We start from the raw sequence: 15,001 nt of genomic DNA, 5'->3' as shown, positions 1-15,001 counted from the left end.
GAAGCCGGTCCAGCAGGAGGTGGCTCCAAGCCCAAGTGTGGATGGGTGCTGCCTGGTGAGGAGACCCAGGTGCGGGGAAAGTCTCCTGGGAAACATCACGATGTGGATCCAGGGCCCCACCCTTGCATGCTGACTCGCCGCGCCTGGAGCAGAGCCCGGATTTCTGCCGTCTCCCATTTCCATGCTCTTGATAAAATTCTCCAGTGTCCTTTAGGTACATCATGTTCTTGTTCAAGCTTCAGGAAAATCCCCTGAAGCAGCCTCGCCAGGTGTTCTTCCTAGTTTCAGGGAGGGGAAGCTGAAGCCTCAGGAGGTTGAGTATCTTTCCTGGAGTTGCCACGTGGCTGGAGGCAGAGCCGCTGACAGCAGTCAGCCCTTCCTACCTGCTGCCGGTCTCGAGTTGTCTCCACTGCTCATTTTAGCCTGATGAATGGAACTGCACTGAGACAGTACATGTGGCGAGCTGGGAGACCCGGCTCCAGTGCCGGCCCCGCCCCATCACCCCTCTGAGCCTCTGCTTCCATACCCGTGAGACGAGGTGGCTAGCACACACCTGCAGGCTGCTCTTCTGGCAGTGGGAAAGCAGAGCTGCTGTGGTTGCCACAGGGAAGGCTCCAGACCACCCTTCCCAGTCCAGGATATCCTTGCTTGGGGCTCACAGGGCTTCAGTCTCCAACAAGAGCTGGTGAGGGTTTGCTTGAGACTTTGATCCACCAAGGAAGAGCAGGAGAGGCTGGCTCTGGGAGTTAGGGATGCCTGGTGTGGGGCAGAAGAGAGAGGGAGGGAGGGCTGGGTATTTAGGAAACAGAAGTAGTAGCTGATGGGCCAGTGGGCCCAGCATGAGGTAACGGTGTTAGATGTAGTTCCCCATTCTGCTGCCTGTTTCCTAAATGAAAAATCTTACATCCTGTTCAACCCGGAGGAGACGTCTGTTTGGGATGATAAACGCATCTTGGAGGGCTGCCACAGGGGAAGCATCCACTCTGCCAGACATTGAGTGGCCTCCATAAGGTCTCATACTTCCCTCCTCTTGCTGCCCAGCAAAACGTCACTGCACACAAGTGTGTGCCTGAATCTGTTTGCACCCTGGTGCCACACTGCCACTTACTTGTTCCTTGCCAGCACTTCACAGGTGCATAGAGTGGCTACCAGAACCAGCATGTCCTGGACCACCTAAGGGAGAGCCTTCTTGATTGGGCCAGAAAGACAAGCTACCACAGAACTCTTGGCATTGCACTGAGTCTGTTTTCACCCAGAATTTGAGAAAGTTCCGTAGGAGTTTGGTGGAACCATTTGAGTTCATCTTGCTATGGTTTGCTTTTACTTGCCAAGCTGTTACAAAGGTGCTAATATCAATGTGAATTTGGATGTGCTGGCTCTTTGTCTCCTCTCCGTTATTAACGGACACCAGAGGCCTTCCACATGCCTGTACAGCCAAGCATCTTCTGAATGGAGGTGTTTACAGATAGCTACCCACTTGTGCAGGAGCCCTGGAGGAAAGCTGTGATGCCTCCACTAGAAGAGGCCAGGCCACAGCAGCCGTCCACGGGACTGTTCCCTACCCAGCAGAATCCAAACTTGCTCTTTTCTCGGGCTCTGCCTGGTGAATATTACTGCCTACAGTCAGCCAGAGAGGCATCAGGCATCCTTGTTGCTCTTCGAAAGTAGGATCCTGAGGAGGAGAAGTGAGGCTAACCTGGTGAGACCCAGCCAGAGACTGTTACGTTCAGAGTTAATAGCATACGGCACAGACCAACCAGGAAGACCCAGGTCCTCAGAAGGACCTCGAATGAACCAGTCTTTAAGGATGGATAGGATTAGAAAGGGGGAGGGGGAGGGCATCTGACTGGCTCAGGCTGTGGAGCCTGCAACTCTTGATCTTGGGGTTGTGAGTTCGAGCCCCGCATTGGGTGAAAAGCCTACTAAAAAAAGGAGAGGGGAAGAGGAAGAACCCCAAGGTTTCCAGGATTGTTAACAGTAGCTGACACCATGTACACATGATGGAAGATTATCTAGCCATTAGAAGGAAGGGAATTCTGGGCAGCCTGGGTGGCTCAGTGGTTTAGTGCTGCCTTCAGCCCAGAGCCTGATCCCGGGGATCAGGGATTGAGTCCCACGTCAAGCTCCCTGCATGGAGCCTGCTTCTGCCTCTGCCTCTGCCTCTCTGTCTCTCAAATAAATAAAATCTTAAAAAAAAAAATCTGACACCTGCTACACTGTGGTTGAACGTGGAGAAACATTGTGCTGAGTGAAACAAGCCAGCCACAAAAGGACATACTGTATGATTCCACTTGGATGAGAGACCTAGAGAAGTCAGAGACTGCAAGCAGAATGGTGTTTGCGAGTGAGAGCTGGGGTGGGGGGAACAGGGAGCTGTTGAGTGGGGATAGAGTGATGAAAGTTCTGCAGATGGATGATGGTGATGGCCACACAGCATGAATCGACTTAATGCCACTGAACTGGATACTTTAAATGGTAAATTTTATGTGGTGTATATTTTCCCACAACTAGGAAAATAATAGCTAACATTTATCAAGTGCTTGCTCTATGCCAAGTGCTGCTCAGAGCACTTCTGTAGTTCTCAAAATAGCCACGTGAAGGTAGACACTGTTAGCTGTTCTCATTTTACAGATGGGGAGCCTGATGTGTGGGGTCATTAAGTAAGTGTCCCAGGGTCAGATGACTCGCGATGGTCACATGTGGATTGAACCCTCAAGTGTGCAGGTGCACACCCCATGCCCTCACCCCTGTGCTCAGTAACAGGCTGAGGCACAGGACCTGCAGGAGGGACTGGAGGCTGCTGTTTCCAGATGTCACCCAGTCCTGCCGTAGCAGGGATTCGTGTTCTCTCTGCCTCCAGAAGCCATGTGCTGTTCAGACGCTCAGGCTCAGCGGGGCCCTTGATGTGGCTCTCTTCCGGGCTCCCCATTGCTCGGTGGTGTCCAAGATTGTCGTTGGCCATAATATGCATGTAACCGTTCACCCAAGACCCCTATATATTAAAGAGTGACCCAGGGTATACCTGGGTGGCTCAGTCAGTTCAACGTTTGGCTTGGGTCTACCCTGAGATCATGACCCACGTCCAGCTCCCTGCTCAGCGGAGTCTCTACTTCTCCCTCTCCCTCTGCCCTCCCCACCCCAGGCTTGTGTTTTTGTCTCTTTCAATTAAATAAAATCTTTAAAAACTTTAAGAGTGACCCGAGTTGTCCAATCTGTTACAGACCACAGTAATAGACTATGTGAAGCCCTCAGATCTCAAGAAGGACATGAATGAGACCTTCAAGGAGAAGTTTCCCCACATTAAGTTAACACTCAGCAAGATAAGAAGGTAGGTGAGGATCAACATCCACTTGAACTTCCCATTCAAACCCTTTCCTGGTGTGCATTAAGCTCATGCTTTGTATGGCTGGTTCCTCCTGTAGTTCCAGGAAAATCATTTACACAGGTGCATGCAGCAAGGTGAGGCTCATCCGATGCTGGTGGATGCTTGCTTGCATGAGTGAGAGCCAAGGAAGAAGGACAGAAGACCGAGCTCTTGACATGAGTTAGTTGACAGGGGTCTGGGGGGAGCTTCCTTAAGTGAAAGAATAATTACTTCATACTGTCTGAGGCTTAACAGTTCAGTAAGGGTTATGATACAGAAAACTCATTCTCTGCTTTCTCAAATGTAGACAAAACAGAAAACGGTTGGATAACATTTGAGATAATTCTTCACCCACAGTCATTCACCCAAGAGTTGACAGCCACACCTTACCTTTAAGCATTTGGCAAAACAAAGCAAGATCAGACCCATCTTTTCCCTGCAGCTGATTGGATTGACTTCGTGGTGACCCACATGTGCCAGCCTGGAGAGAAGTGCCTGGGGTTGTGTGTGTACACCAGGACAGATTTTCAGTGCATGTAGTGATGGAGGCTAGACTATGCGCCAACACGGCGTTGGAGTAGGTGCCAATATTTACATGCTGTGTATTCCAATTCTGACTTGATTCTGGCATGTTCCAAGCCAGAGAAGTGTGAGAAAAGTGATGTATTCACACTTTGTCCATTTGCTGGGTAGCATTCCTAAGTACACTGGCTGTTTTGCTGTTAGCCTAACCCCTCTTCTGCCACAGTTTCTGAACATGACTGATACTCAGCAGAGTTGATACCAAGCACCTAATTTAAATCTATAGGTGTCTCTCTGGAATGATCATAATTCCCCTCTGCAATTTACCTCTTTTCCCTTGGACAGCTTTACTTCTAGTTTCTAGAGACCCTCAGACACCACCTGGATTCAGTGTGGTCTTCTGTGTCCTTGTTGACATGGTCAGTACAGTTTCACCAACAGAGAAGAGCCCTAGCAGCTTAAGTCTGTTGCCCACGTATAAAGGAAATTTACCCTTTGGGATTTAGTCCCATTCCACGTCACCCTTCTGGGAATGAGAAAAAGGAAATGCTTTGGGATGCACTAGTCTTTTTTTTCTTTGGGGTCCTCTGAAACTCCCGAGTTCTAATAATGTTCCTTTCTTCCTGTCTTTCTATAGTCTGAAGCGAGAGATGCGGAAGCTTGCCCAGGAGGACTGTGGCTTTGAGGAGCCCACAGTGGCCATGGCCTTTGTCTATTTTGAGAAGCTCGCCCTCAAGGGAAAGCTAAACAAACAGAACCGGAAGCTTTGTGCCGGAGCATGTGTACTATTAGCAGCCAAAATCGGAAGTGACCTCAAAAAACATGAAGTCAAGCATTTAATTGACGTAAGTGACCTGAGTCCTGTTGCCTGAGGAAGCATGTGGGAAGAGCCTGGTTGGTGATCCTGCCCAGGAGAATTGCTGGTACCCACTGAGAGACCAGGGCTGTGAGGTCATCCTGCAGTGGAGGTCAGGCCCCGCATCTCAGGCTGCTCTAGAACAGAGGGATGATCCACTTTGACAAGACCAAAGATCCCCAGTATTGGGTCAGGCCATAAAAATCCATTTTCAGACACCCTGAGGGGTGAAATTACTCTCAAGCCACAGAAGCCACTGCAGTGGGAAGGGGACAGGGGCTTGTGGGCAGTGTGACCACAGAATGTCCGTCAGACACATTGACTCAACAGACCTTGGCTTCCTGTGGCCTTAGTTGTCTCTTCTTTAAGGAAGGGCATGGGTTTGATTGAGTGGTACCTCTTCCTTCTAAAGGAGAGCCCCATCAAAGCAAGGAAACCCAGATCTTGGGTGCAAAATGCCTGTTTTGAAATATACTGTATTCGTAGAAGACTTGAGATGCAATAAAACCAACAGATCAGGAGACAGTTGCCATTGAAAAGATAGCTTCCTATCACGGTTCCCAAGAGAAGTGGCTTAGCTCAGTCTGCTGAGCAAAATCACATTGACAGGGTGGCTTCAACAGCAGGCATTGACTTCTCACAGTTCTGGAGGCCGGGAGTCCAGGATCAGGGTGCTGGTGGCTTCAGGTCCTGGCAAGAGTGCTCTCCTTGGCTTGTAGATGGCCTCCTTTCATTGTGTCCTCACGTAGCAGGGAAAGAGGTAGGCTCTCTGCTCTCCTCTAATGGCACTCATCACATTGTGAGGACTGCACTCATCAGCTCCTCAACCTGACCACATCCCGGAGCCCCCCAGTTAATATCTTGCTGGAGGATAGGATTGGTGGGGACACCAAACCATGGGGAGCCACGTGGGGAAGTACTGTGGTTGGTCGTGAGGCAGAGGAAGAAGGGGGAACTGTGGGCTGGATGGAGCCTCCTGTTTCCATTAGAAGGAACAGGCAAGGCAGGGTAAGTGGGCTTCAGACTGGCTAGCTAGAATCATTCCAGTTGACTCTGGGGCAGAGGAGAGCTGTCCTTACTGGTTCCCCTGGCCCTGTGTGAAACATTTGGGCAGGTGGAGAGTGGTCTGGAGTGTGAGAAGGGGATTGAGGAGATGGTTGAGGTACGTCTGGGCCTTGGATGGGTTGGTTTTGCATACAAAAGATGTACCCACGAGTAGTTGGCTAGCCCTAGAAGGGGGGTGGGCGCGCCCTCTTGGGTCTGCGAGGCTCCAGATGGCCAAGCGTCAGAATACAGAAACTACAGAAACTACAAGTTGTGGTCACTACGATACCCTGTGGGCTAGTTGTGCGGCTGGCTCAGGGGCACAGGAGGAAAAGCAGAAAGGGAGCTAATGTAGGTACTTCCCACCTAAGAGCATTCTTTTTGCTTTATCATTTTTATTTAATGTTTACAGTTCAGGGGATCCCTGGGTGGCTCAGTGGTTGAGCGTCTGCCTTCGGTTCAGGGTGTGATCCTGGGGTCCCGGGATCGAGTTCCGCATCGGGCTCCCTGCATGGAGCCTGCTTCTCCCTCTGCCTGTGTCTCTGCCCACCCCCACCCCCACCCATCTCTCATGAATAAATAAATAAAATCTTTAAAAAAAAAATAAAGTTTACAGTTCACTGGTATTAAGTGCATTTATATTGTTGTGTGGCCATCACCATGTCTGTCTCCAGAACTTTTTCATCTTGCCAAACTGAAACTCTGACCCCCTTCACCACTAATACTCCTTTCCCTCTCACCTCCCAGGCCTTGGCCACCATTCCTTCCATCTCTGAGTATGACTTCAGCTGTCTTGCATAAGTGGAATCATAAACTATTTGTCTTTTGTGACTGGCTTGTTTTTCTTAGCATTATGTCTTCAACATGTGTCAGAATTTCCTTTTTAAGGCTGACTGTATGTATAGTCCACAGTCCACATTTTGTTTATCCATTCATCCATCGATGGAAGAAAGTGTTAAGTCAGTGCTTTACTGTTTCTTTTCTTTTTCTTTTCTTTTCTTTTCTTTTCTCTTTTTCTTTACTGTTTCTAAGAACTGGTGCATAATTGTCTAGCTTGTAGAGTATATACTTCTAGGAACATGGAGGGCATCTTTGGTTATCAGATCTGAGCGGAGAATCAACAGGTTTACATAGATACTCCCTGAACTAATCTTTACAAGCACGGTGTTAACACACATGTAATTGTAGTTGAGTAACTTACCGTCCAGCAAAAGCTGATAGTGTCCATGCAGAACGTACAGTTCCAGGCAATGGTTTGACATTTGCAGTAGCAATTAACCTGACTCGCGGTCCCATCCTAGTTAAACAGTCTGAACATGGCCACTAATGTCTCTGCTGGGGAGTTGTTTTTATTAAGCCAAAGCAGAACGTGCCCTGGCGAAAACAAGGCCTTTCCTACCCACCTTCCCGCCAGGTTCTTCGTCTCTACCTCTGCAGCCCTCACAGCTGGGTGGAGTGAGAGGCAGTGCCCGAGGCGAGCCTCAGGCATGAGCTGAACACAGCTGTGTGCTCAGGCCGTCCACACCCACACGCCCCAGCTGTGCGACGCCCTGAACATGAGGTGATCTCAGCAGGCCTTGGGTCCTCGTGTGAAATGAAAGGACCAAACTACACAGTCAGCTCCCCTAATCCTGAGCTTATCACATGGTCACTACTGTCATAGGCGATTTGCTCTCTTTTTAGTCTTCTCTCCAAGCCTCTACTTGAAACAGGTGTTGAGTTTGGAGCTCAGCATTGCAGTTTACACCCCATGTTTTCTCTCATCTGTGAAGTGGGCATAAAAGTAGCATTGACCTTGCAGGATTATTGAGAGTAGTAAATGGAGTGATGGGATGGATATTGGGCTCCAGGCAGACCGTGGGTCTTGGGGGCGGTTGGATTCCTTCTCCACTAGGTCTGAGAGCAGGAAGTACAGCTGATGGGCCGCTCCCCCCCCCGCCCCGCCCCTTCGGCTGCATTCCTGCCCATAATGGGTTTCTCTGTAAACACTCCTTGGTGGGTGGATAGAGAGCTTACACGAGCAGAAGCCTAGGATTTTGATTTCAATGCTAAAATGCTCTCGGTTTCCTTTCATTCTGTTGCAGAAACTGGAAGAGAAGTTCCGGCTGAATAGGCGAGAACTGATTGCCTTTGAATTCCCAGTGTTAGTGGCCTTGGAGTTTGCTCTTCATCTGCCAGAGCATGAAGTCATGCCCCATTACAGACGCCTGATCCAGAGCTCCTAGCACAGGCCCCAAGGACGGGTAGGGACCGCTTCCTCTGAGCTTGTGGAGCAGCACTTACTACTGGAAATGCAGAAACAGAACTCGACATACCAACCTGTTTTCCTCTCAACATGTTTTTGTGGAGAAGCAGTACCGGAAACTTTTCAGGAAGTCCCGGTCTGGCTAGCCCGGCATGAGCCGTGAGCGGGTGATTACGCGGCAGCTGAAGGGGAGACCCGTGCAGGAGGTGGCCAAGGGCCTTTCAGCTTTCACCTGGCTGGCATTCCCAGCTGTCCCCGCCCTGCTGTTCTTCTGGGCACAAACAGACCTCGCAAGCATGGTCCATGGTCTCCCCTGCAGACCTGGCCCCACTCAAGAGAGCAGAGTTCTAAAGCAGAAGGGAATTTACAGTGGCTGGGGGAAGCTTTTAAAGGATACCCTTACTGTGTCAAAACAGTTTGCCAATCTGTTTTTGTCTCCGCTCTTAGAGGTGTGCGCACACACCCAGGGGGGAGGGGGACGTGAGAGTGTGAGAATGTGTGTGTCAGAGCTGCCACCTGCCAGAGCACGGACCTCTGCCTGGGGGTGAGAACCAGCCCGACCTTCAGCAGTTCTAGACCATCTCTGGGCAACTGCCCCTCTCTCTCTACCAGATTGTCTGACATCCTCTGCCCTTAGGAAATGCCATAGTTTCTGTTACTGCTCCTACCACCAATGGGACAAAGAGGACGAGTCCTCGATGCTGGACAGGCCACGTGGAAAGGCATGAAGTGTGGCGCTCTATGCCTTTCTGAGGCCGCACCGCGTGCTTATGGTTGACCTTCGCACTTTCCCGCTGCGGAGACGGCTGGGGCTGCTCCGCGGTGTGTATTCTGTGCTCTATGTTAGAGTGCATAATAAGCACATTGATTGTGCTCACTCTATATACATGTTTTCTAGAAATCCAGAGTAGGTGGGAGACACATGATTGGTGTTTGGAGGCGTCTGACCGCTGGGACAGACTGCATCTGAAGCTGAGGTTCGGTGGACGGGAGAGGCAGCAACTTCTCATCGCCCCATCCACTGTCTGTGCAGAACTTCCGCTGTAACTCGTCCTGCCTGGCTGGCACGTCAGGGGTCCCGGGGCACGTCACAGCCACAAGAGCTGTGCCTGCTGGACTTCACTGGACAGGAGGCGGTCCGGGGCCCCGTAGAAAGAAAATTAAAATATTTTGTTTCTATATACATGTATGTGTATGTGTAGACACACATGTCACTGGTCACCCCTTGCCCAGGATTACTGATCGCTGTGCCACCATCCCCACTTGCACACAGATGGGAGCTCCTCACATCAGCTCAGAGAGCAGGTGACAGGGAAGCCGAGCACACGGCTTTAGTTAGCGGAGCCGGAAAGAATCCCGACAGTGGCACAGGATGGAGGGATTTAAGGAACAGCTGGGGAGGGAACAGATTACTCCCCTTCCCCAGACTCCTAGATTTCAACCAAATTCAGTACTAAATATTTTGCTAACAAGTATCCTGGGCTGGATTCAGTTTTAAGACCATGATTTTGTTGGGGGCCATGATGAACACGACCTCTAAGTCAACTGACATTTAAGGGGTGCCAACTGTTGGAGAGGCGTAGTGTTCAGAGCGTCTCTACCGCCTGAACTAAACATGCCATTGACCTTCCTGTCCTGTGGCTGGCACGTGCTGCCCTGATGAGCCACCCCAGGGTCGCAGCCTGCTCAGCTCCCCGGGGAGTGCCTGGCAGATGGGAAGCCTTTACAAGGAGCAAGGCCACTGGCATCTAGGAACTGCCCACAGAGCTCCCCACTGTCCATCTGTCTTGAATCTCCTGCCAAGCTCAGGGGGACATCGGGTGGGTGACCCGTGCCACCAGGGTCCTTCCTGTGTTTCAGAAATCAAGCTAATATTCTTGAATTTGGGGCTGTTTGGTTTTTAGCATTTATCAAGATGAACTTAAGTTGTTGGTCCATTATTTAAAAAAAAAAAAAACTAATTTTAAACTATTTTGGCCTGTGGATTTGTTGAGTTGGGGAATTTTATTGGTTTTAACTTAGTTGGGAGAGGGCTCAGAATGAAAGATTTTGTCAAGAGGCTGCTTTTGCTTGTCCTTAACGTGGGCTTTCTAAAGGAGGGGGGAGGATGAGACGGAGGGTCGGGGACGAAGACCACTGCCAGGGCCACCCCTGTGAAGTGCGCCCCACACACTGCTCCAGCCTTGGGCCTTGACAAGGAGTCAAGGAGCCTGAGCTTGTGTGGAGAGGAGGCGTGCCACTTGGCAGACTGTTCTAGAAGACCTTGAGGCTCTGCCCTTTTCACCCTCCACCACAAGGGGCAGCTTCAGCCCCCCTGCCAGTCCCACTTCCTCAGACCCGCCCTGAAGCCTCCCCAGCTCTCCCTGTGCACACACGTCTGTGGGGAAGCCCTGCCTGGCCGCGTGCCCCACAGGATGGCACTAGCGGCTCTGCCTGACTCGGTTTCCCCACATTGGACTTGTCAGGCGTGACTTGTCAGACAGATACCAACCAAGCAGACAGGCTAGTGCAGCCCCCTGGGGAGGAAGTGGCCGCTGCTGCCCTGTCCCAGTGTAGCTGCCCCGGGGCCGGGGCCGGGGCCTGGGCCTGCGCAGGCACAACAGAGGTCACCACTTTCCCTCCATCCCCCCGCTTCCTGCCCCCCGTCAAACCTACACAACGGGAACATACCAACTGCAAAGCTCTTCATTTTTGTGTCTTTTTCCTTGTTTTTAACTAAGAATTCCCCTACTGCAGCTGGCGTGGTCTTCACCCAGTGGGCCCATTTTGGGGTGGCCCCTTACTGCACATGAGCCCCTCCGTACTAGAGGCCCTGCCCTGCGGCTGCGGCAGCAGGTGACGCTGGAGACCCCTGCCCTCCTCCTCAGTCTGTCCCCTCATTCTCCCAACAGCAAGAAATAAAACTGTTTACAGCCCCTGCTGCCGGATTGTTCTTTCTCAGACATTTCCAGCTCCGGCCTCTCCCTCCAGCCTCCCCCTCCGCTGCCTCCACAACCCATCCGAGCCTGAGGCCGCCTTGGCCCCCTTGCAATCTGCCTCTTTACAGTCCTGTTGTGGGTGCATTGACGGGGAAGGCTTCGAAGACAGCTTGTGAGGGGGCGGCCTGAGGGCCTCCTGGGGGCCGTGCGGTCTGGGACAGCAGGGCCAGGTAGGAGAGCGCTGGCAGCCGGAGAAGGGAGGAAACCTCACGACTATAGACCCGGAGTCCTGTGTCCTCAACACCAACTTAAAAGGTGGCCTCCGGGAGTGCAACTGTGAGGCACAACTGAAGTAAAAAGCTATTATAAAAGAAATAATCGGTGAAAGGAGTGGTCTTCTTGCTGCCAGGGGAACTCCCCGCAGAAGGCACAAGTGCTGGCTCAGAGCCCCCGCCCCATAAAGGACCATTCAGACTCCTAAATAGATATTCCAGAAATTCTGCAAACAAGCCTGGTTGCGGCAGGAAAGCAGGCCTGGCGAGGATGGCGCTTCCTCTCTGCCCTCGCCCGCTGCCGTCTTTCTACTCCAGGTGTGGTCCAGGCACCAGCAGCACCCGGGGGCTTGTTACAGATGCGGAATTCGCATCCTAAGATCTCATGAAGATTTGTGTACACTAAGATCTCAGAGGGACTGTTCCTCTGATAAGCACAGGAAATAAAGTTCTTGGTCTACAAAGACTAACCACTCATAGAGTTGTCTAAAATAGAAAAAAAAAAAAAAAAAGCAGAGATACTGTAGATGGTTTTTAATACCAAAAACAAAACAAAAGAACAGCACCAGGCTCTCACCGAAAGGTAGTTTCGACTGTCAGATCATGTAGCCACTGCCCCTAACATTTTCCGGATGCACGTGGTCAGATTGAAACCGGACTGCGCTACAGCTCAGGTGCTGCAAATCCCAGCGGGCTCCCTGTGGATGGCCTCATCCAGGTTGGCCAGGGTCGCCGTTCAGGTGAGGCCTGTGTCCCAGGTTGTCGGGCCCAGGGTGGAGGGTCAGGGCTGCTGAGGGCGCTGGAGCAGGGGTCCCCTCTAGTATGACTGCGGGCTGCACGCACACAACCTTGGCGACCTCCTGGAGGAGCAGACTTCTCAGTTTGCTTTTTCACTGGGGTCCACCTACCATATTAGGATTTTATTTGAGGGCAGCCCAGGGGGGCTCAGCAGTTTAGCGCCGCCTTCGGCCCTGAAGTCCCAGGATGGAGTCCCACATCGGTCTCCCTGCATGGAGTCTGCTTCTCCCTCTGCCTGTGTCTCTGCCTGCCTCTCTGTCTCTGTCTCTCTGTCTCTCTCTCTCTCTGTCTCTCATGAATAAATAAAAATTTAAAAAATTAAATTAAAAAAAAGGATTTTATTTGAGAGAGGGAGCACACAAAATGCGGGGAAGGGCAGATGGAGAAGCGGACTCCACGGAGCAGGGAGCCCCACGGGGCTTGATCCCAGGACCCTGGGGTCAGGACCCGAGCCAACACACCGACTGAGCCACCCAGGCACCCCTACCTACCATTTAAAAATATATCTTATATTGGATTCTGTGTGTGTCAACAGGGACTCCCAGGCCTGCCCGGGAGGGGCTTCCAGAGCTTGAGGAAGGAGCCCTGGGGGTGGGCAGAAATCATCTTTGCCAGGTGCCAGGATCCTCGTCTCCAAGGGAGCTCTGAGTGCAGAAGCTAGAAAGGGCAGTGCCAGGGGTGGGCCAGATTCCCCCGCATGGGCCAAGGCAACGGGCTGGCAGTTGCTACTCAGGTCAGCCGGGTGCACAGGGGCAGGCCAGGTTAGAGCCATCGTTTGGTCCTAGGAGTAAAGGCCAAGAAGACCAAGAAGATGGACAGACAACTCCAGGCCACTGGACCAGGGCGTCTGGCCAGGTTGGGGAGAAGCCAGAGCCGTGACCTGTGGTAGGAAGGCCACCCCTTGGACGGGAGGGCTGGTGGGCAGCCCGGGGGGCCGCGTGTTCACCGAGGAGATAGCACGCGCCCCAGCTGTGCTGCACACTCCGAGCGCGAGTTCTCCCGGGACCCTTACACGAAGTGCACAGTTAGGGATCACGGCTCGCATTTCAGAGCCCAAGATGCAGCCTCTGAGAATCACCTCCCGGAGCTCACAGTTACACAGTGGTAAAGGCAGGATGCAAGTCCAGATGGCTGAGGCCAAAGCCCAACCGGCTCTCCCGCCTCAAGCCGGGTCAGCAACGAGACGCTGAGAACGCGGGAGCCAACGTGGCCCAGCAGTTTAGCGCCGCCTTCGGCCCCGGGCCTGATCCTGGAGTCCCGGGATCGAGTCCCGCGTCGGGCTCCGCCTGGAGCCTGCTTCTCCCTCTGCCTGTGTCTCTGCCTTTCTCTGTGTCTCTCATGAATAAATAAAATCTTTAAAAACAAACAAACAAACAAACAAACAAACAAACAAACAAACGTGGGCGCCCGAGCCGGGCTGACCTCAGTTGGCCCCGACCTGCCGCCCCAGGCCCCCGCGCCAGGCGGGGCCTTCCCCAGCTCACGGCGGGGTGGGGGGGGCGAGGCCGTGTCACGACGGGGCCCAGAGAACGGCCGGGGGTTTTCGAGCCGCTTGAGACTTCACACCCCCGACCCCAAATGTCGCTGGCAGGACACAGGCCCCCCCAGGTGCTCCCGGAGACCCTTTCAGGCTCTCGGCCACAGGCTTCCGGCCTGGAACACTCCACCACCCGCAAGCGCTCACCAGGTCGGTGTTGCTCAAGTCTAACGGGCGTCATCACGAGGCAATCCCCCGTGGGCACATGACCCCGGTCCTCTGCTCAGGCCTTGCTCAGCTCTGACCCCGCAGACCCCCCCATCTCCCCTGCCCTCCGGCCGCTGCTTCGGTTCTGCCACCGGTGAACAAGAGCAGCAGGAGGAGGCCAGCTCGGGGGCTCCAGGGCCCACCCCGCCCCACCCCGCCCAAGGGACCCTGCTAGTCCTGGGGTCTCTCGGCCTCCTAGGTCCCCTAACCTGTCCACACCTCCACAGTTTCCGCACTGAACTCACTTTCATTGCCCCCCGTTGCCAGGGCCCACCCCACCTGGCACAGCCAGCTGGCGGTCTAGAACAGCGTTTCATCAAGCATGAGCAATCGGGAAAACGAGCATTCTATATTTCCAAATCATTCTGGAAGCAAACAGTGGAAATCGTCCCACAAAACCATCAAGAATGAGTGAGAACAGGCGAGAAGATCATGTGCCTTTAAAAAAAGAAAAACAACTGACAAAAGGCAGCTTGGCTACAATGAAGCTGACCCTAAAATCAGCCCTCCTTGGGGTGCCGGCGGTATCCAGGCCTCCTCCCCACCAAATGGTCATTCCTTTGGAACCTTAAAGTTCTTCGTCATTCCCCTCTGAGGGGAACAGGAGGGGCTTTGAACAGGATTTGAACAGGAGCTGGTCATGGAAGTTGACCAAAAAAGAAAAAAAAAATTCATTGCATCCAATGGGGAGGCTGCTGACATCTTCTGCTAGAACTACTCACTCTAAATTAGTTTTTAAAGACCCTGAGTTCCCGGGACCCCTGAGTGACTCAGCGGTTGAGCGTCTGCCTTCAGCTCAGGTCGTGATCCTGGGGTCCTGGGATCGAGTTCCACAGCGGGCTCCCTGCAGGGAGCCTGTTTCTCCCTCTGCCCGTGTCTCTGCCTCTCTCTGTGTCTCTCACGAATAAATAGAATCTTTTTTTTAATTTTTATGATAGTCACAGAGAGAGAGAGAGAGAGAGAGAGAGAGAGAGAGAGGCAGAGACATAGGCAGAGGGAGAAGCAGGCTCCATGCACCGGGAGCCCGACGTGGGATTCGATCCCAGATCTCCAGGATCGCACCCTGGGCCAAAGGCAGGCGCCAAACCGCTGTGCCACCCAGGGACCCCAAATAGATAGAATCTTAAAAAAAAAAAAAAATCTGCATTCCAGGCCCCACCCACCATCTCAGCCCCAGTCCTACTGGGGTGCAGTGGGGTGAGGCAGGGAGCACTGAGTTGGTCCTCCCAAGGGTACAC

General features: G+C 52.6%; 1 protein-coding gene across 3 annotated transcripts in view; it reads left to right on the top strand.

Moving 5' to 3' along the window:
- CABLES1 (Cdk5 and Abl enzyme substrate 1) overlaps positions 1-10,002 on the top strand; it is a 65,504-nt gene extending 55,502 nt beyond the window's left edge. For all 3 annotated transcript variants that reach the window (XM_038543665.1, XM_038543664.1, XM_038543666.1), the window contains 3 exons: positions 3,222-3,328; positions 4,524-4,731; positions 7,871-10,002. In XM_038543665.1, coding sequence (XP_038399593.1) covers positions 3,222-3,328; positions 4,524-4,731; positions 7,871-8,011 — 456 coding nt within the window. In that variant the 3' untranslated portion in view covers positions 8,012-10,002. The remainder of the gene's footprint in view (positions 1-3,221; positions 3,329-4,523; positions 4,732-7,870) is intronic.
- The last annotated feature ends 4,999 nt before the right edge of the window (positions 10,003-15,001 follow it).

The sequence above is a fragment of the Canis lupus genome, chromosome 7 (genome assembly GCF_011100685.1).
Source record: "Canis lupus familiaris isolate Mischka breed German Shepherd chromosome 7, alternate assembly UU_Cfam_GSD_1.0, whole genome shotgun sequence".
Taxonomy (NCBI): domain Eukaryota; kingdom Metazoa; phylum Chordata; class Mammalia; order Carnivora; family Canidae; genus Canis; species Canis lupus.
This window is presented reverse-complemented; position numbering and strand designations above follow the sequence as displayed.